Source organism: Aureobasidium namibiae, assembly GCF_000721765.1.
Source record: "Aureobasidium namibiae CBS 147.97 unplaced genomic scaffold scaffold_4, whole genome shotgun sequence".
Taxonomy (NCBI): Eukaryota; Fungi; Ascomycota; class Dothideomycetes; order Dothideales; family Saccotheciaceae; genus Aureobasidium; species Aureobasidium namibiae.
In genome coordinates, this window is record NW_013581205.1 from 1,350,292 (window position 1) to 1,373,573 (window position 23,282).

The 23,282-nt window shown below is 51.7% G+C and overlaps 12 protein-coding genes across 12 annotated transcripts; 5 read left to right on the plus strand and 7 right to left on the minus strand.

The window, feature by feature from the left end:
- Nucleotides 1–920: 920 nt before the first annotated feature.
- M436DRAFT_62098 (uncharacterized protein) lies at nt 921–1,902 on the minus strand (the record flags this gene model as incomplete). The annotated part of the gene is made up of 2 exons (XM_013574269.1): nt 921–1,231; nt 1,293–1,902. The coding sequence occupies 2 exons, from the start codon at nt 1,900–1,902 to the stop codon at nt 921–923; spliced, it is 921 nt and encodes a 306-aa protein (XP_013429723.1).
- Nucleotides 1,903–2,981: 1,079 nt separating this feature from the next.
- Nucleotides 2,982–3,686, minus strand: M436DRAFT_62099 (uncharacterized protein; the record flags this gene model as incomplete). Its single annotated transcript, XM_013574270.1, has 1 exon — nt 2,982–3,686. One exon carries the CDS (start codon nt 3,684–3,686, stop codon nt 2,982–2,984), a length of 705 nt encoding a protein of 234 aa, XP_013429724.1.
- A 1,553-nt stretch (nt 3,687–5,239) lies between these two features.
- On the minus strand, nt 5,240–7,921 carry M436DRAFT_41337 (sterol glucosyltransferase; the record flags this gene model as incomplete). The annotated part of the gene is made up of 4 exons (XM_013574054.1): nt 5,240–5,887; nt 6,020–6,452; nt 6,508–6,616; nt 6,673–7,921. 4 exons carry the CDS (start codon nt 7,919–7,921, stop codon nt 5,240–5,242), a joined length of 2,439 nt encoding a protein of 812 aa, XP_013429508.1.
- Nucleotides 7,922–8,418: 497 nt separating this feature from the next.
- Nucleotides 8,419–9,438, minus strand: M436DRAFT_80116 (uncharacterized protein; the record flags this gene model as incomplete). The annotated part of the gene is made up of 1 exon (XM_013574456.1): nt 8,419–9,438. One exon carries the CDS (start codon nt 9,436–9,438, stop codon nt 8,419–8,421), a length of 1,020 nt encoding a protein of 339 aa, XP_013429910.1.
- Nucleotides 9,439–10,153: 715 nt separating this feature from the next.
- M436DRAFT_80117 (uncharacterized protein) lies at nt 10,154–10,825 on the minus strand (the record flags this gene model as incomplete). The annotated part of the gene is made up of 1 exon (XM_013574457.1): nt 10,154–10,825. One exon carries the CDS (start codon nt 10,823–10,825, stop codon nt 10,154–10,156), a length of 672 nt encoding a protein of 223 aa, XP_013429911.1.
- A 1,286-nt stretch (nt 10,826–12,111) lies between these two features.
- M436DRAFT_41616 (nor-1) lies at nt 12,112–12,967 on the plus strand (the record flags this gene model as incomplete). Its single annotated transcript, XM_013574099.1, has 3 exons — nt 12,112–12,686; nt 12,742–12,844; nt 12,896–12,967. 3 exons carry the CDS (start codon nt 12,112–12,114, stop codon nt 12,965–12,967), a joined length of 750 nt encoding a protein of 249 aa, XP_013429553.1.
- A 473-nt stretch (nt 12,968–13,440) lies between these two features.
- M436DRAFT_40999 (uncharacterized protein) lies at nt 13,441–15,425 on the plus strand (the record flags this gene model as incomplete). The annotated part of the gene is made up of 5 exons (XM_013573991.1): nt 13,441–14,103; nt 14,156–14,398; nt 14,457–14,689; nt 14,742–14,965; nt 15,025–15,425. The coding sequence occupies 5 exons, from the start codon at nt 13,441–13,443 to the stop codon at nt 15,423–15,425; spliced, it is 1,764 nt and encodes a 587-aa protein (XP_013429445.1).
- An 873-nt stretch (nt 15,426–16,298) lies between these two features.
- Nucleotides 16,299–17,100, plus strand: M436DRAFT_40800 (cyanamide hydratase; the record flags this gene model as incomplete). Its single annotated transcript, XM_013573950.1, has 2 exons — nt 16,299–16,524; nt 16,598–17,100. The coding sequence occupies 2 exons, from the start codon at nt 16,299–16,301 to the stop codon at nt 17,098–17,100; spliced, it is 729 nt and encodes a 242-aa protein (XP_013429404.1).
- Nucleotides 17,101–17,261: 161 nt separating this feature from the next.
- On the minus strand, nt 17,262–18,074 carry M436DRAFT_80120 (uncharacterized protein; the record flags this gene model as incomplete). Its single annotated transcript, XM_013574458.1, has 1 exon — nt 17,262–18,074. The coding sequence occupies one exon, from the start codon at nt 18,072–18,074 to the stop codon at nt 17,262–17,264; it is 813 nt and encodes a 270-aa protein (XP_013429912.1).
- A 383-nt stretch (nt 18,075–18,457) lies between these two features.
- M436DRAFT_41367 (alpha/beta-hydrolase) lies at nt 18,458–19,879 on the minus strand (the record flags this gene model as incomplete). Its single annotated transcript, XM_013574057.1, has 2 exons — nt 18,458–18,997; nt 19,163–19,879. 2 exons carry the CDS (start codon nt 19,877–19,879, stop codon nt 18,458–18,460), a joined length of 1,257 nt encoding a protein of 418 aa, XP_013429511.1.
- Nucleotides 19,880–20,081: 202 nt separating this feature from the next.
- Nucleotides 20,082–21,631, plus strand: M436DRAFT_71177 (uncharacterized protein; the record flags this gene model as incomplete). The annotated part of the gene is made up of 2 exons (XM_013574362.1): nt 20,082–21,119; nt 21,170–21,631. 2 exons carry the CDS (start codon nt 20,082–20,084, stop codon nt 21,629–21,631), a joined length of 1,500 nt encoding a protein of 499 aa, XP_013429816.1.
- Nucleotides 21,632–21,956: 325 nt separating this feature from the next.
- M436DRAFT_40856 (protein arginine N-methyltransferase) lies at nt 21,957–23,160 on the plus strand (the record flags this gene model as incomplete). The annotated part of the gene is made up of 4 exons (XM_013573964.1): nt 21,957–22,036; nt 22,091–22,234; nt 22,295–22,626; nt 22,682–23,160. The coding sequence occupies 4 exons, from the start codon at nt 21,957–21,959 to the stop codon at nt 23,158–23,160; spliced, it is 1,035 nt and encodes a 344-aa protein (XP_013429418.1).
- Between the last annotated feature and the right edge of the window lie 122 nt (nt 23,161–23,282).

A 23,282-nucleotide genomic window follows, 5' to 3' on the forward strand; every position in this document is an offset into this window, starting at 1 on the left:
AAAGGGATGGAGCTAGTCTGATCGAGCAGCTTCGGAGATAGGAGATCTATCTCGGTCGATGTCTTTCGGATTTTGCGCTCGCGCGAGTGATGATGTGTTTGATCCAAATTCGACAGATTGTTGAACACTTTTCGTAAGATCTGGTGACTCGACTTCTGTTCGAACCAACGGTGTAATTGTGTGCTGCAAGCGAACGGCTCGTCTCACGCTGCCACACTCCCTGCATCGAGGAGAATGCATCCAAGTGGCTGTTTCCGTGCTTGCGCCATGGTCAGACGTCTGCATAATCTTGCAATCCTTCGTCAGCTCGTACATATTCTTGCGAGGACGCTTGCAGAGAACGTTCTGAGACTCGGGAGCACTTTCGCCCGCGTGTGGTTTACTCGGGCAGGTATCGGGAGGCCTCTGGAACACCTTACGCTGGGTACATAGTCGTTGATCAGGTGAGCAAGTCTTCGCAGGAGAACCACACTTCTGCTAGAGCAACGGAATAAGATATCTCCTTCTCAATTCCTCCAAACCTGGTTCCTGTAGAAGTGGTTCAAGACACAATATGAGGCGATCACCGGAGGGTCAGGGTGGACAGGCCAGCAAGCTAGCCACGACTTGTGGCATGTTACCTGTCTTTGGAATCTCTAGTATGATGCCTCGGCGTACGAGATTCACAAGGAGAGTCCGTGTAAGAATGTGTGCATCAGAGGTTTAAGGTCAGCAGCTTTACATATAGCGTCAGCTCTATTCGACGATAGAATCTCCCGCGCGTCGCTGACCGAGGTGTTGCTCCCATGACTGCGCAAGGCACGTAGATATCAGTATCACCAGACCGACAACGATTCTGAGACTTGACTCAGGGCTTCCATCGAGCCTGTCATAATAATACCGTCGCTCCGCAAAGGCAGAGAGAATGATTTGCTATAGAACTACTGACACATCATGACAATGAACGCCGTCATGACGACCGCCCAAGCTGCTGCCGAGCTTTGACGCCAGCTTATGGCTCCAGATGTCTTGGATCCATCAACAATCTGGCAAAGCACAGTGGCATCAGTATTGCTCTTTGACGCGTTCAAGGGCACAATTTGCATGATGAATAATTGCACCGCGCTCTCCGCTTCATTGAACAAAGTAAGGTTGTCACTCGTAAAGGTGCGGGAGGTGGAATAGAATAAGGTTCCGTATGGCTGTAGCTCGGGCGAAGAGACATTGCGATCGATGAAGGCAGAGCTGATTTCTGGATGTCAAAAAGATCAGTATGTCAAAGCCCATCACGGATTTGTGGCCGACAATCTTACCGAACCCAAGATCGGCTCCAGTATCAGTTCGAGCCACATTCAGAGTACTCGCACAACCTGTAAGATCCGAGGTCTTCAGATAATTGCCAGTAGATGCAGCGGATTCTATCGAGCGAACGCAGTCGTCCCCGAGTACGGCCGTACAATTTCCGTTGGTCTGGTTCGAATACGCTCGAGTGATGTTGGACAGCAGATTCACAATAATGGCGTTGAAATATGCCTTTGAGTCGATTCTCCTGAGGAAATCCGTAAAGCTTTCGCTAGCGTTGTTGTCATCAGGCCACTGGAGTTCCCACTGAGTATTGACGATATGTAGGTGCTCAGAAGAATTCGCCGAGGACATTCCGAGGTTCGTAGGTTCGTTGGGAACAGCGATGTCGGTAATGTTCACACGCCATGTCCATGTTTCTTGAGTATCGTCGACGAGACGTTGGAACGTGGTTGAAGCGGTTCCATTGGGATGGCGACCAGCCAGTTCTGTGGCCTCCAAGGAAGCATTGACGGCCGAAGGTCCTCCTGGTGATATGATGCCAGCACCGCCTACGTAGTTGTCGGTTTGTGCCGCTGCTAGGAGTGGAAGGGACCTCGAAAGGGAAAGCAAAGGTCGCATCTTTGCCGTAAGCTATCTGGGTGAGGTCAAGGTTAGTGCGCGAGAGAGCTGGTAAAACATAGAGGGGAGAGGAGTCCAAGGTATTTATAAGCCTCAAAGCCAGGATCTGCCTGGCCGAAGATATCATGCGCAGGTAGCGATCTTCTATCAACGACATCTAGTAGCTGGCAGTGCAACCAGGGCGTAGCTACGATCGGCAGCAAAGCGCGGACTTTTCAGGACGATGTCAAACCCAATTGCACGAACCAAATCATCTGTGAGCACCTCAGGAAGGCACGAAGGATCGCTAGGAGCGTCTACATCGTCATTGACCGCGTTACGGACGAGAAGCTGGCATCCTTCAACGTTAACGAAGAGTCGGGGCAGGTATGTTCAGCCCGCGCAGTACCAAACACCTGTGATTGGCCAAGAAGAGAGAGTGATCAGTCCAACATGGTCGCTTGGCAGCCGCGACTTCTGGCCACTCGGGAGACATGTCATGTCCACATCATGAGCTGTCTGCGAGTCAACGCGTTTCCTTTCTATGCCGCGCCACGATGCAAGCCATACATCGAGACATGGCTTTTGGAGTCACAATCCTAATGGAGCTTAGTCGCTGACGAGGCACATGTCATGGCACGTCCAAGAGTATGGATTGTCAAGTCTCACCAGCGTATATGGCATGGCATTGCTCGAAAAGCTTGAGGACTACTCCAAACAAAGAAACAGGCCGACGCGAGCTGCAAGTTCATAATCCATTCACCTGGGCCGAGATGATATAGCTCTCCCTCACCCCGCAAGTGTGATCTCCTGACCCCCTAGCCCGCTGTGGCCGCAGAAAGGATGTCCACGACATGTATCGCTGACTTTATCTGGACGAGTCGCGCACATATTCTACCATTCCCATGGTCTCGGTATGCTATATTGGAGTGGCTTGAGAAAATTCAAGCTTCGAATACAAAGCTGTGCGGCTGCAGAAACCGAGGCTGATCATGTAGATATTCACGAACTGACCAGGGTATGAGAGTCCGACGACCGAGGAACGTTTCGAGGATCATCTGAGTCACTGTATCGAGTAGATTGGCTACACACATGATGGTTCAGACTCCAATTGTTGCAATCAGTAGAGCGACAGACAACAGCACCGTGCCCACGCTACTCGAAACAGCAGCGCCAGCCCTCAAATCCGGCGCCGTAGTGTTTCCAGAAGACGAATTGGTCGGATTGATGCAGAAATTGGTATTGTTACCACTCGACGCCAGACTCGTATTCGCTGGGTTGCATACAAGCGCCATCGCAGTCTCTGGCGACGTCGCGATCGCTGCCAAGGTACCGTTGATTGTGCCTGTCTCCCAGCCAAACGGTGTACATGCTTCTACAGGTGTGCCATCCAGACCCTTGTCCTCGCATCCTGAGAAGGTTCCTTGCGTGCATCTGTATGTGGGTGTGAAGCCAATGTATCCTGAAGAGCCTGCGTTGATCGTATACGTGGTGTTATCCACGGCGCCAACCAGTGTGGTGCCGAAAGGATATCCAGTTGCGTTGCTAATGAGTGGGTATGCCCAGTCCATTGTGGAATCGGTCAAATTTGTCATGCGATGGTCGGTCACAATTCCTCCGACTGGTACTGAGCAGTTTGACGTCCCGCTGCAGACGACACCTTGGCTGACGGCAAAGGTCATGGATGAAGGCTTGGTGTAGTTGTTCTCTCCTACGATGGTGAAGTTGGTGCAAGTGGCTGCTGCCTTGACACGGTGACAGAGAGCCAGTGTCGACAGCAGAGATGTTGAGGTGAAGGATCTCATTGTGAGTAGCTCTATGATTCGTGTTCGAGGACGGAAATAGTCAAATCAGAGTGTGAAAAAGATGGCCACGATTTGCCGGGTGCGAGGTCGAACTGATGTATGAATGCTGACGGATTCTTCGGATAGGGATTACGGAAGAGCTCTAGCCGTGCTCCGTACTGTGCGTAAAGGGGCCTGACAGTTGGGCAAAATTCAGATAGATGATGTAAGCGAATCCATCACGGTGCTTTGAGTCATTGCCAAGTTGCAAATCGTTCCAACGCATCATCAACGATCAACCAACATCCGGAGGAAGGACCGACCACTTCTCGGGAGTTTGTCGACCCCAGATTCTGCAAAAGCACACATGGGCCTCACCTTTATTTTACTACTGCTGCAGGAGAAGATTATTCTGGCAACATCATCAAGATATATACTTGATCGCGCTAGTGTAAGATTCAACCTCTTGAGCAACGTTCAGAGAAAACATAATCATGATTTCTCCTGGTATTCTACGCATCCGTATCTCATGCCCCCTTGCCAGCAGAGTTCTGCTATTCTTCAGATGCGATCACCAGAGAACTGATAATTGTCATACCAGCGTGATGATCGGACTCCTTATGCTTATAGACTGAAAGCCGATACTGGCATAAGCGCTTCACACAGCGAGCGAACGATGGAGAGCGTCAGAACTCCGATCAACCCGACGACGATATCGTATCTGTCCAGAGGATACGAACACCGTTCGTCTTCGCATAGGATCATATAGTCGGCATAGCGACATCCTATGAACAAGAGGACCGTAAAGCAGTACATACTGACCTGTAGCAGTGGCGTCCATGCTTGAGGTGGATGCTGATCGAACTCTTTCTCAAACAGGAGCATAGCAGCACTGATGATAGCGTTGAGTGTTGCAGCAGGGATCAAGCAGACCATTGTTGTTCCAAAATCGCTTTTCCACCAAGAAGCGGCTGAACCTTGATGCCGTCCATCGCCACTCTTCCTCAAATGCTTTGATCGAGTTCGGGAAATCTCTTGACGAGCCATTAGACAAGAAATCGCGCACACGGGATGTATCTGGCTGGAAGCCACGACCCAGATCCATGGAGTAATCGATGATGACTCGAAATGGAGAATAGCAAGCTGCTTAGCGAGCGCATGTATCGTGGTGAGAGAGAAGGTGCAATAAAGTGCGGACAAAAGTTGATGCTGCTTGGGACGGACGGGTAGCAGCACCCAAACACCGGGAAAGGCGCATGCCATATTCATAATGTTAAGAAACCAAACCGTTGTCTGGACTATAAGACAAAGCCCCATGACCACCGTCGTGAGGAGTGCAGATGTCATGTCCTGAACTTGCTGGAGAGGGGGGTGTTTCCGAGAGTCGACGATGAGGAGGTGAAATCAAGAGCAAGATATGCAGCGTGCACTCTTCAATCTGCTGTGCCGGGAATAAGGGCATCTGCATGGGAACACTTGGGTCAATCGTATGAACAGAGTCAAAACCTTATTGATATCTCACGGACCGCGGGGAAAGGGCCATGATATTGAGATGTGAATACCGCGTAGAATTACTAACGACAATCATCCTTCTTTATCTCCTCGAACGCTGTAACGATCTGTCCGAGATCGAAGCTTTGATCTCCTCTTGCCTTTGCAAGCAGCAAAATACCCTCTTCTCTCCGTGCCGCTGCGATCGTTTTCCTCGTGCCAGTATGAATCGCACTGTACACACTCTTGTAAATTCCCTGCATCGTATATCCAAGCAAACCCGCCAATCCAGCATTGGGTTTCCAGTACATGCCACCTAGTCCTCGACCGAAGCCTTTCAGTGCACCCAAAGCACCTTCTTTCTTTGCTCCTTTGACTGGCTCAGTGACAAGGCCGGAAATGCCGTCGTAAAGGCCGAAGACTAGACCTTTGCCTGCGACTATGCCGCCGGTTTTCCAGTCGATGACTGGGCCAAAGTCGCGCGGTTTGTCGCCGTACATGGCGGGCGCGTTGCGTAGACCTTCTGCCAAAGCGAAGGGGATGTCGATGAGTCCGCCTTTGAGTATTGTATTGCCTGCTTTGCCGAAACCTTTCGCTATGCGCTTTCCATCTTGGTTTTGCTTCTTTTGGTTGGGCGCTTCGGCGGATGTCGCTATGAGGGATTTGTTGTCGGCGTCGTCCTGGTGTGATGAAAGGATGGACCTCGAATCATCTTCATTGCCCTCCACCGTCTGCCTTGATCTGCTGCGACTCCTCGATCTTGGTGTTGACGTGCCTGAAACAGAGAGATACTCTTCTATCTGGCAAGGTTGCTTTCCTTGTGCTCTGAACCCGTCACCAATCGCCATACCAGACCTGTACACCGTACCGATAGCCGCACTTGCAGCACCCGTGATCGGATCCCAGCGTTTGTTCTCGATGATGTAGGTCCGAAGTTCATTCATACCCAGCTTCTTGCCATCAATTTTGAGGCGGTCGATGAGGAGTTCTGCAGCTAGTTTCGAGAGCTTGATTGTGTGTTTGGAGGATGTTTTGTATGTCCATACGGCTGGCAGATGTGGCAGGATATCGCAGCGGATGGTTTGGCGGGGTAAGTTGCGGTGGAAGGATTGGACGGCGGTCTGCACGCCACTCTCTGTGGACATTCGTTGCGCGATGAGATGGGCAAACTCTGCTGCTTCTGGCGTTGTGAGAAATCTGATGGCTTCGCTGAGGTTGTCGACTGAGAGGCTTTTGTGGTGTATCGGTTTGGGTCCTGCGCCAGCGGCATGAATCATTTCTCCCCAGAATGGTTGACTGGCTCGTCATCAGTTATGTGAACTCCCAGATAGATCACGGGGAAAGTACTTACTCGCCAAAGAAAGGGCATACCAAGGATGGAAGCCCGTTCTTGAGACCACACGCAGTTGTGCCTGCTCCTCCATGATGGATGACCGCTGAGACATGTTGGAAAAGCCATTCTGAATATCATAGTCAGTCGTCTGAAGACACATATTCAGTAAATCTCAATACTTACCATGCGGACAATCACCCAGCTCGAAGATATCCGGTGACTGTGACACGTTACTCAGCCCTGCCCAACCCTTCGAGAGAACACAACGGACGCCAGTAATTCTGACAGCTTCAGCAATGATCAGAGATATCTTCTCAGGGTCTTCCAATACTATGCTGCCGAAACCAATGTATATTGGTGTTGATCCAGCATTGAGAAAATCTTGCAGGTCTTGAGGTGGCTTGTAATCTGGCGTGTCTCGAAAGAAGAAGCCGCAGACGTCAATGTGTTGGCCCCAGTCTGATGGCTTGGGCACAAGAGCACCAGACCAGCAATACGTTGTAGGTATGTTTTGCGTGTATGCCAGAAAGGGCCCTTCGGTTGTGGGCACTGGTTCCAAGTCCAATGTCTCACGCCATCCGTTGACCACGTCAGCAAGGCCTTGCCATGTCATCCACTCTACCATCGCATAAGAAAGTCGGTTGATTATACTGGGCTCCGCCTTGTTGTCTTTGATGTTGGCCAAGGGATGAGGAAAGCTCTTGGTCGCCGTCCATGGCATGGTGAACATCAAATGCACCGGAATGCCCAGAGCCTGAGCACAATGCACATGAGCAAAACTTGGCGGATTGGCAACGATTGCATCGGCGACAAAAGGGGCACCCGTAGCATCATCTGGCTCGATACACGATCTCCAGCAGCCTTCGAGCATCTCTCGGATCATCGCTCTCTTTTTCGTGATCTCTCCTGCTTGCATGGACTTCATGCTTGGGATCAAACCGGGATTCTTGACCATGTAAGACATAAGTTCATTCGGATCGCCTCCGATGGGGTAGAACTCCAGGCCAGGTTTGGTGACAAAATCGCGAAAGATATCGTGTGTCGCCAGGCGGACCCTATGACCAGACTTCTGAAGCTCATTGCCGAGAGCGATGAAGGGTTGTACATCTCCACGACTGCCAACGATTTGAATGACGATATTGAGGGGTGGTGGTTGTGCGAATTCTTCGATTTCCGATTCCTGATACTCTGGGGGTGATTGTTCTGGGCGATCTTTGATGAAGACCGACAGCGTGCGGGCAAGTTTTGAGTTGACATCGAGGCTGACGCGACCATCGTTTCCTGTGAGTGTGTTGGAATCGCCGGCGATTAGAGTATAAGGTGGGGGAGAGTCGTTCCAGTCGTTATCGTTCAGACTAGCGCGTATCGTATTGTGTCGTGAAGATTCCAGCGTATCGTTGGAGTATGTGGATGCGGTATATGTTTTTCTCATTGTGATAGGGCGGCAAGGGCTTGCAAGAAGAATGATCGACAACAAAGACGCGAGGAAGAGAGTAGACTATAAGGAAAAGCTCACAGAAATATTACAGTACCTGCCAAAAAAAACCTTACGGTCAAGAATAGTCAAGTTGTTGAGTTGTTGCGTATAGCACCGTATCAAAGGGAGCGTATTGCGTATCCCGCGTATTCTCGACTCGCGCGCAGCACGCACAGCCTCGGGCGCGTTGAGCGAAATCTTCATTTCTCACTCCGACATGTTTGTGGACGATGAGTCTATACACAAGCCTTCGTCGACAACAAACGTTTAGCGAGTGGCTTAGATCAGTCGCGTCCAGCAGCCACTGCACAGCAACTGCTGCCAAAATTGCGTTCAAATCGTCGCATGAAGAGTGTAAGCACTGAGGAAAGCGCGTACCCGAGATCAAGAAGTCTTTCGACAGCCGATGATGATGTAAGCAACACTTGATGCACTCAATCGAGCTACTGGATCTATTCAATACCATAATATGCCTTCCTCGCTATCTCGCGGTCATGACCGTCACCACCCGTAATGCGCTCCCACGAGTCCAAGAAACCGAAGCAATGTCTCGCCTGTCCCTGGACAGTGTCCTCAAGAGCACCATGATCACCAGCAACTTCAGCCAATCTCTGTTTCCAGAACTCCCACCGAGTCATGGAGAAGCCCGGTGTTCTGCTTCTTTGCTCTGGAGATAAGGTTGACAACAGAGGTCCAGCTGTCACCCATTGATCCTCAGGGCTTTCTGCATCGTCAGTGCTCGAGGCTGAAGCATGACCGCGGGCACAGAGTCCGAGCAGCTTGTAACTGCCATGTCGGAGCCAAGCTGACAATGCAGGCATGAAGTGAGATAACGGTATGTCTTTCTGATCAGCACTGTCGGTTGGGAGTATCGGCCGTGGAGTTTCCAGTGCTTCTCGTAGCAGCAAAAGCCCACATTGAGACAACTCCACCTCGCATACGCCAAATGCTACAAGGCGCGCAGTGAAGCCACCGAGGTTGGCGAGCTGATTGGAAGGCACAGCAGTCCTTCCCGTCATCGCTTCTTTCCAAGCTTCCCGTAAATCCGTGGCTAGGAATGGCAGATCTACCCACATCCGAGATGGTGCACCATTCGCCGCCTCAGATATGTGCGCAGCCTTTTCATCTGTACCTGGCTCTTCAAGTCTCCTCAGTAACCCCATCTCACGAGCCACCAGTACCTGTATAGCCAATCTATCCGCCGCAGCTTCGTCTGTAGGCGTCACTTTTGCAGCTCCAATGAACAGGTACCAGAGATTGTGAAGGTCTCTTTCGAAGATGTCGATGGGTTGATTTGCATAATTGGTGTAGCGAGAAGTGATGTTTCGCACAAACAAACGAGCTCGTTTCCACATCTCTTGATCTTGCTGAAGCACGGAGGTATCGACACTTGCGCGGAATGAGCGAGAGCCTTTGGGTATGGGATCCGGGGTCGTTCGCTGTGGATCAGTGCTTGGTGTGGAGGCCTCCATGTTTCAGGTGTTGTAGTAGGTACTCAAACTTTCGAAGAAGATGCGTCTTTAGTAGCTACAAAGCAGTTCGAAGGATTCTTGACGTCAGCCTACAGCCCCACCACCGCAGCCAGCGAACTCGCGAAGAAGTTGGGCAGCCAGATCAAAGGAGAAGTCATTCTTACCACCGGCGTATCTCTCTCCACTCTAGGCATCAGTTTTGTCCGTTCCCTCGCTACAGTACGCCCAAGTCTGCTGAGCCTCACTGGTCGCAACGCAACCAAGCTTGAGTAAGTAGCATCCACAACCTCAAAGGCAAACCCGGAGTGCAGATCTATTTGCTGGATGTGAATTACTCTTCTTTGACTGCAGTGCGCGACACTGCAGCGAAGGTAAATGCTTGGGTCGATGTACCGCATATCCATGTTTTGCTAAGCAATGCGGGTATCATGGCCACCGACTTCAAGTTTTCTCCAGAGGGCATGGAAAGCCAATGGGCTACGAATCATCTGGGCCATTTCCTGTCTGCGAACTTGATCATGGGGAAGATTCAGATCACAATGGAGCGTATCTGCTTGATTGCAGATGGGGAGTTTGTTCATTGGCGCTAAGTCGGCAAGGTAGCTGTCGTCTGATCTTCAGACGATGTGCGCCTAGAAGTTTCTAAACACCGTCTGATTTGCGAATATGGACTCAGGGACCTTGGGGCATGATATGTGTTGTCTCGTCGTCTTGCTTACTGACCTGAGTCGTTCTGTTCAGCCCTGAAGCGCTTCGCTTGGAACCACTCATAGTGCGGCATAGCAAGAGCAATCATCTCCTTCACCATTGCCAGGTCTTCGCCAAACTCATCCTCCCATTCCTGCTCTACCTTCTCAAAATCGATGTTCTTCGCAGCTCTACCGGAATTGGGACCTTCTGACTCTAGGAGGTTTCTCTGGCTCGCAAGGAACATCGGATGCAATGCACTTTTCTCCTCCTCGGTGGCTGCTGGCCATGAGAGGTATGCTTGTTTCGGATCCATATCTAGTTTCTCACACAATGCGCGTGCGTATCGTGGGCTTGTCATTAGATCATCAGCGTCAACGACCAGTGGCGTGATGCCATGCGAGGTAAAGAAGTCGTATAGCAGTCGCTGCCATTGCAATGAAGTGCTGATGATGAAGTTCGGACGTCCACTTCCATGTGGCAAACCCATGTCTATAAGAACGCGATAGGCCGAGGTGACTGCCAGACGTGGATCGCGGATTGTCAATATGGGCACAGTGTTTTCGTGGAGAAGCAAAGATGCAGGGATCGAGGTGAAGTTTTTGTCCCCAGGCGGATGGAAAGCGCGGCCGCCGGCGGAGTGGATGAGATCAAGAACCACAGCTGGATCCGCAGAGCTGAATGGGTGATCGTGAGCCATGAGGATCTTATCCTACAGCTGTGCGTCAGTCTTACATTCGACCATTAGAAATGATCTTCACTTGCCTTTCTAGCGGCTTCTGCAAGGGCGTGTTGCCATTGCTTTATCGCTTCCGCCGCAGCAGCCCGGAAAGCGATTTTGGTGTCGTCGGACATGTTTTGGGGCCATTCATCACTCATCAACCATCCGACTTGTTGACCTCGGCATTTGGAGTAGGGGCTGTCGAGCAGAACGATTCTGGGCTGCTTGCTCAGGATACGCTGCAGCAGGTGACCTTGATTTGCGTCAACAGGGTCAAGGCATGTGATGCTGACGGAAAGAGCATGACTCACTGGCACTTCGAGATTGATCAAAGAGTAGGATCTGGGATACCATGATGCAGGAAGGGTCGGACTTCGGTGATGTAGAAGAGGTCAGGTTTTGGTGATGCGACACGATGTGGCAGACGAATGCTTGGTGGTTTATAGCATTCTCACCAGCAGGATATGATTGTGGTCGTCACCATTGTCGACCCTGTGAACCACGCGTCCCTTAGGCGTCGCTTCGTCTCAACGGTGCGAGCCTTGCGGTATGCAGAAAAGTTTGGAGTGTCTTGATGATCGTCGAACAATATTGGGTGGTGAGTCAATGGCCGAGATGATGCCCACGCGTTGGACTCGTTGTGGAGATGTCTGACTGCGTCTTCGAAACCCTCCCTTTCGCAGGCAGCAGCATAGATTTGACGCCAGATCCCACTGATCTCCAATAAGCTGTACGTGGTTATTGCTTGTAAGTCTGAACTCCAAGGAGATCGTCGTCATGCGTCTTGAGGTTTGTTCTTGGCAAGGGAGACTGCAGCCTGTTCTCCCGGGCGCATCGTTGAGGGTACCTAAGAAACAGCGAAACCATTCACAAAACGACTTCAGGCTACCACATTCTTGTGGTACCATTGTATGGATCAATGATATCCGGTAGAGGGATTTAGGACGGAGCTTGGATCCATATCTCCAAGCCGGCTGATTGTAGCTTCTGGGGAATAACCGTTCACTGGTTCGGTCGAAGGGTCAAGCATCCCAGGACATCCAGGTATTCTACGGAGTTATCGGGTGAGATTTGCTATACGCCGCAGCTGCAGGATGATTCGACCGGTGTGATCTGTATACCATGCTGCAGTCAATATCGCCATCTGACAAACCCCTCTGTTCAGCGCTTACCATGTGGCGCTATTGAGCAGATAAGAAGGCAGCAGTGAACCGCAGTGGAGGAAGTTAACATCACCGACCCATTTACCTCCCAAATCCAGCGCAATGACTTACAACGTACTAATCTCGGGAGCCAACAAGGGAATCGGCTATGCTTTTGTAACCAAATACCTCAGTCGCCCCAACACGACAGTCATCGCTACAGTCCGCCAACCCAATTCTCCGGAAGCAGCTCGATTGAATGAGCTCCCCAAGGCTGAGGGCAGTAGCATCATAATCGTCAAGATCGAGAGCACATCAGACACCGACGCTCAAGAGGCCATGTCTAGCCTCGACGGTCATCAGATCAATCGCCTCGACCTTGTGATTGCAAACTCCGGACTGTTTGCAATCCATGCCTTTGTTGAAGTCTCCAAGATGCAGACCAAGGATCTGATGGAGCACTTCGATGTGAACACTGCAGGTACAGTGCGTCTGTTCCAAGCCACACTGCCTCTGTTGCAGAAAGCAGAGAAGCCAGTGTTTGCTTATATCAGCTCTGTTGTTGGATCTATATCTATGCAAGAGTACTTTGTTCCTCCAATCGCAAGCTACGGGGCGTCCAAAGCTGCGATGAATCTGCTCATCCGCCGCATTCATATCGAGAATCCTGATCTGATCGCTGTCGCAATACATCCTGGGTGAGTTGAGATGCTTACAGGTTTCCGGCCGAGGGCGTGCTGACTAGCTTTCCAGTGGCATTCAAACTGATAACGGGCGCAAGGCTCAAGAAGCACTGGGGGTACCTGAGGATAGGACTACGCCCATGGATGTCGCTATTGATGGCATGGTCGGCAAGGTGAGCTGTCAGCAACAAGAACTCCCGCATAAGTATTGACGCAAATTTTAGATCGACAAGGCGACTCGTGAGGAGACGTCTGGCATGTTCCTGTCTTTTGACGAGAACCCTCTCACTTGGTGAAGTGCCTTTTGGCGCCAACGGGATCAACTCTCGATACCAGGGAAAGATGCGAGGTTCATGAGGAATGCAGAGGGTAGTAAGTTGCAAGACTAGACCACAAAGTAGTCAGATGGCTTTCTTGATAGACAGACAGATGTATACGATCGCCGGGAAGAAATGTTCTTTAAGTGGATCCTTGGACCCTGACTTGACTTGACTGTAGCGTGGAGACAGCTCCGTCCCCACAATTCGACGTTATGCAAAAGCGGCTGAGGGGTGCATCGATGCGATGACCAGTCTTGACGCCATGCCTGCCAATCTTGTTTGCCCTGCATTTTCATGGACAAGTCAAGGAACTTGGAGTTGCAATGTTTGTCAACATTTCACAGCATGACGCTATAGTTGCATCTGCTTTCATCTCCACCATCAATATTGACCAAGGCTGATACAGCAGATCATCATTACCGTACCTCACGGATCGTGACGCGGCGGCTATGGAGACGAAACCAGTCGAGACCAAGGGCGTCCCTGATCGCGCAATTATCAACCAGCATGATCGTGTTCAGCTCACCAACCCAGTAACGCCAGACCATACCGTCTCACCAACACACCACAGCCTGAAAGATTCACTCAACGATCGCAGACACTCGGCCGCTGCAAAGGCGCGCAGGGTCTTGCATATCAGCAAGCCTTCGGACACGTCGACAACGAATCCCATCCTCGCAAACGACTCGACAGCCAAGTCGAACAGATCTCGACTTGGCCATGACCTGCCAGAACCGAGCAGCATCTCGGTAGATGCTTTGCTGCATCATCCAGTAGACACTATCAAGGACAAGATCTCTGCTCAGAGCAGTCAACAAGCAGCAGCCAACATCGCAACCAAGGAAATCTCGCATGGACAAGAAGTGAAGCTGGTGCAAGCTGAGGACCGTGTTCAAGAAGCTGTGACTGAAAGAGAGAGGGAGATTGCTGTGCAAGAGCGTGATGGCCTCATAAGGGAACGACAGAACATTTACGTACGATGGACCATGGATCGTCATGTTGCACAGTGTCGCGTCATGCCCAAGAATATCGCAAAGAAGAGTCGCTCAGAATTCGAACACAAGACTCTTGATGGACACACCGCCGTCGACTGGAGGGCATATGGAACTCACGTACGCTTTGATCTGTCGTCTGCAACTCTGGCAACCACTAATCTCTCTGCAGCTCGCACAATACTACGCTCAACAGTACGGCGGTCAATACATCGGCTACGGTTCCAGTCCGCCCGAATTGACCAAAGAATCCATCATGCCAAATGTCGAGCGAACCATCATCGCATCTGCGCCTTTCCAAAGATTTGTCATGCGAATAAGAAAAGTATACAGATGGGAAGACCCAGCCACAACGTCGACCGTCCTCGTACTCTACATGACATTGGTCTACTACAGTCTACTGCTGCCTAGCATGGTACGGTCTCAGCTCCGTCTCCTTCTACCAGTCTGCTAACCAACAATGACCACTATAGCTGTCTGGTGTCGTCTATTTGATCTTGAGAAAGCGCTTTGTCGACAAGACGCTCGAAGATGTTCGCACAGACCTCGAGCGTACCGAGGACCAGCAACAAGATCCCCTCGACTTGACCGAGTTCATCGAGAAGCAAGGAGACGGCTCCTGGCTAGAGAGACTCCAGGAAGTGGCGGGTCCGTGGGTCATGGTTCAGCTTGCAGACATCGCCAACATGTTTGAGATCCTACGAAAGTATGTTGTAACTCACTGCTCTTCTGTAATCTACTTACTAACACTTCTGCAGCTTCTACGAATGGAGAGTTCCTAGTAGAACTATGGCAACTCTCTCGCTATTCGTCGTTGGCATCATTATCACCACTTTTGTCCCTACCTACGTCTTGATCAAGTCCGCGCAGATCGGCGCAGGAATCGCCTTCTTTGGCTTGTTTCCTCTCGCGTCTAATTTTCCAGATTATCGACTGCTTGCATCGGTTCCCCGTCGAGTATTCTGGAACATACCCACGCATGGTAAGTCACACCCCATTGCGTTGACCTCATGAGCTTCAGCTGACCCGACGATGCCATAGCTGAATGGGCAATCAAGTCACTACAAGACGAAGGTGACCACTACCAACAGAACGAGAACGTCGGCCTCGCAACCAGCACCAACAAAGACTACGGCTTCTACTCCGCCCATCTCAACGGCGACAAAGGCCGCCTCATCATCAGTTCACGCTCAATCAGATTCGAAACAAACATTGGCCATCGAGTCATCTTTGTTCTCAACTACGACCTGATATTCACGATCGAGAAGAAGGAAAGGAACAAAAGCAAGTTGGCTCCTGTCAAAGACACCGGCAGAGACTTGCGTATCTCGAGTAAACTCGATGGTGATAAAGAGTGGCTCTTGACAAATATGGAAGACCGTGATCAGGCGTTCTCGCAGATTGTGGGATTTAGTAAGACGAGGTGGCAAGTGGCATGGTAACTGTCGGCCAAGCACAACTTAAAGTAGCCAACCTTACAACGAGACACTATTCTCATTCTTATGAATTCACAGCTGCGATTGTAGGGTGCTCGAGCACGATTTTGATACGTTCAAACAGTATACCGTATGTACGTATCTGAGACGAGCATCCCCCGTATTCAGCCGTATCCCCGGTTTCCCCTCAGAAGCTTTGTTCTCAACCACTTTTGCATGTCTTGTGTGCGCAAGCTTCCCTCGCAGTCAACATAAGATTACTCTCTCGCTTGTTAGCAAGTACCGGATTCTGTCTGCGTCGTTCATATTTGGTTCAATCTACAAGAATTGCCAGAGTACTATCGCACAATTGGTGTATTCGTACTCGTCGTCGTTGGAGCTTTCCTTCTCTAGTAAGCTGCTAAGCTCCGTATGCAAGTGATGTCGTCTCTAAATTCCTTTTGAATGTAGCGGGTCTTCACTTACCATATACCTCTTCGCTACTGCTGTGCTAGCGATACTGAACCAGCCAACTGCGATAGCTGCACTCGTCACATGGATTCTTCCCCTCGGCAAAGCGTATGCAAGCAGTGACACCGAGTCGTGGTGGATGACAGAGATGCATGCTCTTATCGTAGGATCAGTCTTGTTTAATCTGGGATGGTGTGTTCTGCCGCAGACTCAGTACCTCCAGATGCGATTCTAGGACCGGAGGCAGGTATGTCAAAAACGAAGTTCCCCCCACTGACGAGACCATGATGTAATATGATATCGACTTCCAATCACCGCAGATAATCAGAGGCATAACATCAAATCTCGAGCTTTTCTGCTGCTGGCTATACAACAAAAACTGTCACTCTTCCTCAGTGAACCCGGAGTTTCCTTTGGTAAACAAACATCATGGCTCTCTCCCGCGACGAACAGATTGCAGAGTATGGCTGGACAGCACTTCCCTGCGATCCCTCACGATGGGGCGGCGACAAGGAATACAACACACCCCCTACACGTCAACTCTGCTCTCAAGTGCCTTTGCCCGATACGCCGCTGGTCAAAGCCGCCACGGAGTACGTAAAGTCCGAGTTGCCAGAACACACCTTCAACCACAGCATGCGAGTTTTCTACTTCGGTACTTTTGTCGCCCTCTCTCGCATCCCCTTTATCAAGAAACAAGAAAGCTAATGGTGTGAGACATATCGCAGGCATAGCAATAGCCACCCAACAATTCCCCACTTGGAAGTTCAGTCACGAAACTTGGTTACTCTGCTGTCTGTTTCATGACATCGGCACTTGCGACAAACACACCCGTGGCACGTTCCTAAGCTTTGAGTTCCACGGCGGCTTCCTAGCCCTGCACAAGCTCAAAAACTTCAATGCTCCCACTGCTCAAGCTGAAGCAGTCGCTGAAGCAATCATACGCCACCAAGATCCCGTGGAAACTGGGTGCATCACAACTATAGGTTTGCTGATACAGTTGGCGACGCAGTATGATAATATGGGGTACAGAAGCGGATATGTGCATGAAGCGACGTTGCAAGATGTGGTGGTCAAGTATCCGAGAAAAGGGTGGAGTGGGTGTTTTTCGGAAAAGATCAGGGAGGAGGTGGAGTGTAAGCCTTGGTGTCACACTACTGCGTTGGAGGAGAAGTTTCCGCATGATGTGGAAAATAACGAATTGATGAAGCCTTATGAGAAAGAAGGCTAGTTTTCTAGCTGGCAAGGGGGAGAAGGTGGTGGTGGAGAGGAGGAGGATAAAACGCACGGGGTCTACGGGGCTACGAGTCTCCATACCCCTTTCTTTTGTTTGGTTCATGCTTCTACGGTCTTTCTTGTTCTCTTACCATACCTTGGTGGGTGTATACGAACCTATTCTCTCGCGTGCCCATCACGTCTCTTCTGCTCAGCTTTTCTTCTCTCCTCGCCATCTCTTCTCTCTTTGTTAATCCTTTGCTTCTCCAGCAACTCATCTGGCCACACCATATTCTCCCCAACACACGAAAACAGCAGTCCCTCGCCCTCGGTGTATACTGGGAGTTGTTGATTATGAGGCAAGACCGGAACACCGTATTTGGTCTCCGTGTCTATATCCCCCTTCCACCATCGCATCACCGAGTCCACCACCGATCCAAATCTAGCTGGAATGGATGATGATGCAATAGTGGTGGACTCAGTGGACTGGGTATCGTGAAGGTCGCAAGCTCTCGCATACCTCCACCAATCGATCGTGCGATAGAGGGGCAATTCCGCCTCATAAACACCTCCATCTCCAAACCCACTGGTTATAGACGCAAACCAAGGGTCAAAGTCTTCTGCATCCCTTTGCTTGTCTGAGTTGATGGTAAAAGGTACTTCGTACACCACAGGTTCTTCGGGTATCAACACCAACTTTGTTTTCGAATCTAGTCTTCTCGCAAACCCTGGGGTCTTGCAACTGTCAATGTGACAGGTTTTGATTTCGTCTTTGGTGTGGTGGTTGCGGAAGATGATGCCCATGTCAGTCAAGGCATTTCGGGGCAGGAAGAATGTGGAGTGGGGTGAGGTGTAGCAGAGGATAGGTGCGCTGGCGTGGAGAGTCAGTGTGATGAGAAGAGTAAAGGGTTGCTTGCCAGAGAGATCGAGGATTGAATGGGAGCTGGTGAGGACGGCGGTGATGTAGGGATCTGAGGTTTTGGTAAACATTGTTGTGGTGGGTTGAAGAGAAGGTTGCTGATGCTGTGTTGGTAATGGTAGAGCAAAATGTGGTGGTAGTGGAGCGGAGGAGGGGAATACGATATTTGTGGTGATGAAGATATGGCAGCGGAACAGAGCTTTATATGGCGAGGAAGTCGAATGGGAGAACCATCATGAGTCGTTGAATGCGAATTGAACCAATGGAATCTAAGGACGGTAGCCAGTTGCTGCCTGAAATCGCCACACCCACACGTGACGATAGAAAGAATACCTTCATACCCCTGTCCCCATAAGGACAATGCATGAAGCATCTTGCAAAAGAAGGCAGTATGGAAGCGAATCGGGAACAGAAAGAAACAAACAGGCTAAATTGCGTGACTAAACATGACCATCTAATTAACCAGGGTGCTCTTTCTTCTGCCCTCGCCAGCAACACCACCGACAGTGGCATCTTCATTAGCATCACCACCTTGCTTGGCAAATATGCGTCGCAGGTGATTGGTAGCATTGAGATAATGTTGCTTGACACCAGGAGTGGGCTTGAGAGGATTGGGTGCCTTGTCCCAGCCATGAGGCACGCCTTCAATCATCTTGTAGTGGACCGTCTTGTTGATGCCTTTGCCGGTCAAGCGGTCACGGAACTTTTCGCCCTCGGCCAGCAGCATGTCCCATTGACAAGTATGCATAATAATGTCTTGAGGGAGTGCTTCGGCGAGGAGAGCGGTGGGTGCGATGCCGGGAGAAAGGTAAGGTGAGTCCAGTGGGATTGTGTCTGGAGGATGGAGGTATGACTCGTCGAAGAGGTTTGTGAAGATGGCAGGCAGATCCTGATCGGTACGGACGGACGTGTTTCTGCGCTCTTCACGGGTTTGGGTGTAGTCGCAGGACGGGTACCAGGGGACGATGGCGCAGAGAGAAACGGATTGAGTCGTCTCGACTTGCTTGACTGACATTTGCTGTTTCTGCAACGAGGCGAGGGTGGGGGCTACAGTGTGGCTGCGGCTGCGAACGATACGGTCGACACTGAGACTGGACGAGCCGGCGTCCTGAGTCCTAGGCAGACTGAGCATGGACGAAGAGGCGCCGTGTGTTTCGACTCTGCTGAACTCGCTTTGGTGGTCGTAGAGTCTGATTGGCACGCTAAAGGCCATGTTGGCGCCCGAGCTGAAACCAGACAGGGCGATCTTGTTCTCGTCGATACCGAGCTCGTCGGCGTTGTTGGCCATGTAGAGGATAGCGTCGACTCCATCCTCGACGGCGGTGGGGAAAGGGTTCTCGGGAGCCAGGCGGTAATCGACAGAGACGACGACGGCAGCACATTCATCGACGACGGTTCCACACCAGCGGGCGTCGTCGCTCGGACTGCCCAGGGTGAAACCTCCGCCGTGGAAGTTGATGACACAAGGGTACTTTTTCTTTGCAAAGTTGGATCGACGGTTCTGCTCGTAGTCCTTGGGGACGTAGAAGTGCAGCTCAAAGTCACCGGGCACGTTACTGACGGTGGCCTTGATGGAGCGCTTGAAGGAGGGTTTCGGCGGGTGCGGAGGGGCCATGCGGTGCAGCAGCATGCCAATGCCCATGAGGAAGCGCCACATCTGGGCCTGCATGTGGAGGATCCATCGTGGACGTGCGGGTCCCGTTGTCTTCTTGGACGACGAGGTCGAGGGCTGGGGAGAGATTGGACGGTGTTGCGGAGGGACGGGAGCGTCTTCGGGGATCGACTGCGGCGGAGGAGTCGTCGAGCCTGCAAAGTCGTGGCGCTCTGTCTGGTTGCCCGCCGTGACAGCAATGGACGGCCGTTGGGGGGTAGTCATTCTTGTTGTTGTCGTGCGAGCAAGTCAGGCCTGGATTTGTTGATCTTGTTGCGGCCAAATCCCGCAACGCTGACCTCATTCTCAAACTGTGGCGTTCGAAGCGGACTTGTGGCGGTGCATCCCCGCTGTAGCTTTGGATTGTGTCATGCTGGACGTCAAGTAGGTAAGTCGTTTGTCGCAACTGCCCTTGCTCGACGTCGACATGTCGACTGCCCCCAATGACAATACACCGATAGCGAACGCTCCTGCCTCGCATCTTTCCCAACCAGCTGCCATCCCCCCTGCCAACTCGACCCAGCCAGCGTCGCTAAGCGCCTCATCAACCGATGCGCCGGCTGTTGCAGCCCCTACGATCAATGCCCCGATAGACGATCGCCCTGCTACTTCCACCATCAAATCATTCTCTCCAGCTACCGAATCGATTCTCGAACGCTTGCCTCCACCGAATCTATCCGCCGTCTATGGTACCCAAGAGTGGGAAGCTGCCAGGAATGCTGTCCTCAAGAATATGACCACTTCGACCACGCTAGATACCGGCGGTGCAAACGATATCGGCTCGATTGTCAAAGAGGAGCATATAGACTCATCAATCCATGTCACGAGTACTCCTGTCGTGCGAGGCAAGAATCGCGGGGGCCGTCCACGAGGCAGTCGAGGCAGGGGCAGGGGTCGGGGTGCGATGGCAGGAGCCGCAATGTCTCCATCATCAGCTGCTGCCGAAACGCCACCATCCACAGGTCGGGGTCGTGGCAGGGGAAGAGGAGGTCGTCCGAGAGGCAGAGGTGGCAGAGGCGGCAGGAAGCCTCTTGCTGAAGGCATCAAGGTTCACGAAGTCAGCTCTGACAGCGAAGACGCCGACGACTTGATGGACGATGCTGAAAACACTGCGCTGGCGACAACCTCTCGATCTGGACGCGCCATCACCAAACCCACCACCTTTGTTCCCGTCATACCCTCACCCACCTCTGGCACAAAACGGAAGCGCAATTGGGGACGTAGGAACCCGGAACTGGCAGTGTGCAAGCAATGCCTCCGACCTCACAGTCCAGCCACCAACATGATAGTATTTTGTGATGGCTGCAACACCCCATACCACCGCTACTGCCACTATCCGCCCATCAGTCAGGAAGTTGTCGATGTAGCCGATATGGAGTGGTTCTGTTCAGACTGTACCGTCAGACCGCCGCCCGAGGTTGATGTTGACTCTTTCGTCAGCGGCGGGGACTTGATGGACCACCAGGTGTGTATCTTTTTGACACTGTGACTCTGCTTCGAAGCTGACATGAGCAGAAACGAGAAGTCTTGTCGTTACTCCCGACACATGCGCTAGTCGAGTTGTTACTGCGTGCAGATCTAGCGCATCCAGAACTCGCACTGTTCCCACCAGGAGCTTCACATACACCTATACCTACCACACTAGAAGCTCTACTAAACCCTCCGAAGTCCAGAGCTGAATCTTTACCACCCAATCCGCCAGAGCCTCGGTCTGACGAGTCGGAACATGCATATTATCCGCTACCAGTACGACCAGATGACGACGTGGATGAAGGGTATAACGAACTTGATAATCCTACAGCGAACTATCCAAAGCCTGGCGAAGGATTGGCAGCATTGCTTCCTCCTGAGGAAAAGGACTTGAGCTGGTTGGTGGACAATAACGAAGAAGTCTACAGCCACTTCATACCGCCGGCTGAGCGGTCTGGCGGGATAGATGATGCGACCATGGCAGGTGCTGACCAAGTCGTCGGCTGATAATGTGTCTGGAACCATACCATTCTTAGCTGTAGATATAGATTATGCTTTCTTTTGCTTCAATCATCTTCTCCCTGTGCCAAGGCAGTCCCTGCGGAACAGTCGAGTCTTTTCCAGGGTCCTTTGTAGGCGGAGTTTTTTCTGCCAAAGTCGGACCAAGACGCTCGGACAGATTATGGTAGAAGTCGAAGCTTCTGCTTGTCGATGAAAAAGCATCATCTCCCTCTGCCGAAAAATCTCCTTCGACTTTTGTATCTTCTGTCGCTTTCATTTTCTCGAATCTCGTCGCCCTCTCCCAATTCATCTCAGCACATTCAAAGCAACCATGGCCAACAACGCAGCCGCACCGCAACAAGGCGACCGTCTCGCCGGTCTTGCCCACACCGAGCAGCACTACTTCAACAGGTGACGACCCTCGACGCGCACGTTCAACGAGCCCAAGACTGACAGACTCGACAGCTACAACCACCACGGAATCCACGAGGAGATGCTCAAGGACGACGTGCGCACTCGCAGCTACCGCGACGCCATTTACCAGAACCGTCACCTGTTCAAGGACAAGGTCGTCCTCGATGTCGGCTGCGGAACCAGCATTCTGTCCATGTGCGCATTCCCTTCTTCCATACTTTCCCATACGGCAGCATGCTGAGACTCGAGCTACAGGTTCGCCGCAAAGGCTGGCGCCAAGCACGTCATTGGAGTCGACATGTCGACCATCATCGACAAGGCCAAGGAGATTGTCGAGGTCAACGGTTTGAGCGACAAGATCACTCTCCTCCAAGGCAAGATGGAGGAGGTTGTTCTCCCCTTCCCCGAGGTCGACATCATCATCTCCGAGTGGATGGGCTACTTCCTGCTCTACGAGTCCATGCTGGACACCGTCCTGTGGGCCCGTGACCGCTACCTCAAGAAGGGCGGTCTCATTTTCCCCGACAAGGCCACCATCTTTGTCGCTGGTATCGAGGATGGTGACTACAAGGAGGAGAAGATCAACTGTGAGTGCTGCCTTCTGCTGTCTGTTTTCTGCATGCGCTGACTTTGAATACACAGTCTGGGACAACGTCTGGGGCTTCAACTACTCTCCTCTCAAGCGCACCGCCCTCACCGAGCCCCTCGTCGATACTGTCGACCTCAAGGCCGTCGTCACCGACCCCGCACCTCTCATCACCCTCGACCTCTACACCTGCAAGGTCGCCGACCTGGCCTTCCACCTCCCCTACTCCCTCCCCGTCCGCCGCACCGACTACGTGCACGCCCTGATCGCCTGGTTCGACATTGAGTTCTCTGCCTGCCACAAGCCCGTCAAGTTCAGCACCGGCCCCCACACAAAGTACACGCATTGGAAGCAGACCGTCTTCTACCTCGACGACAACCTTACTGTCGAGGCCGGCGAGAAGCTCAACGGCACTCTGCTCTGCAAGCCCAACGACCGCAACAGAAGAGATCTGGACGTCGAGATTGAGTACGCTCTCGAGGCCAACGAGCAGGGTCGCGAGGCCAAGGGCAAGTGCACCTACGTCATGTGCTAATCGCGCTTGACTGCCGTTTATCGTTGTTTTCATATATCGCTGGAATGCTCAGTCCGAGGATAGGCGTACATAAAAAAGTCACTTGAGCATCGGAGGAGGATTTTCTATCTAACATTTTCGTG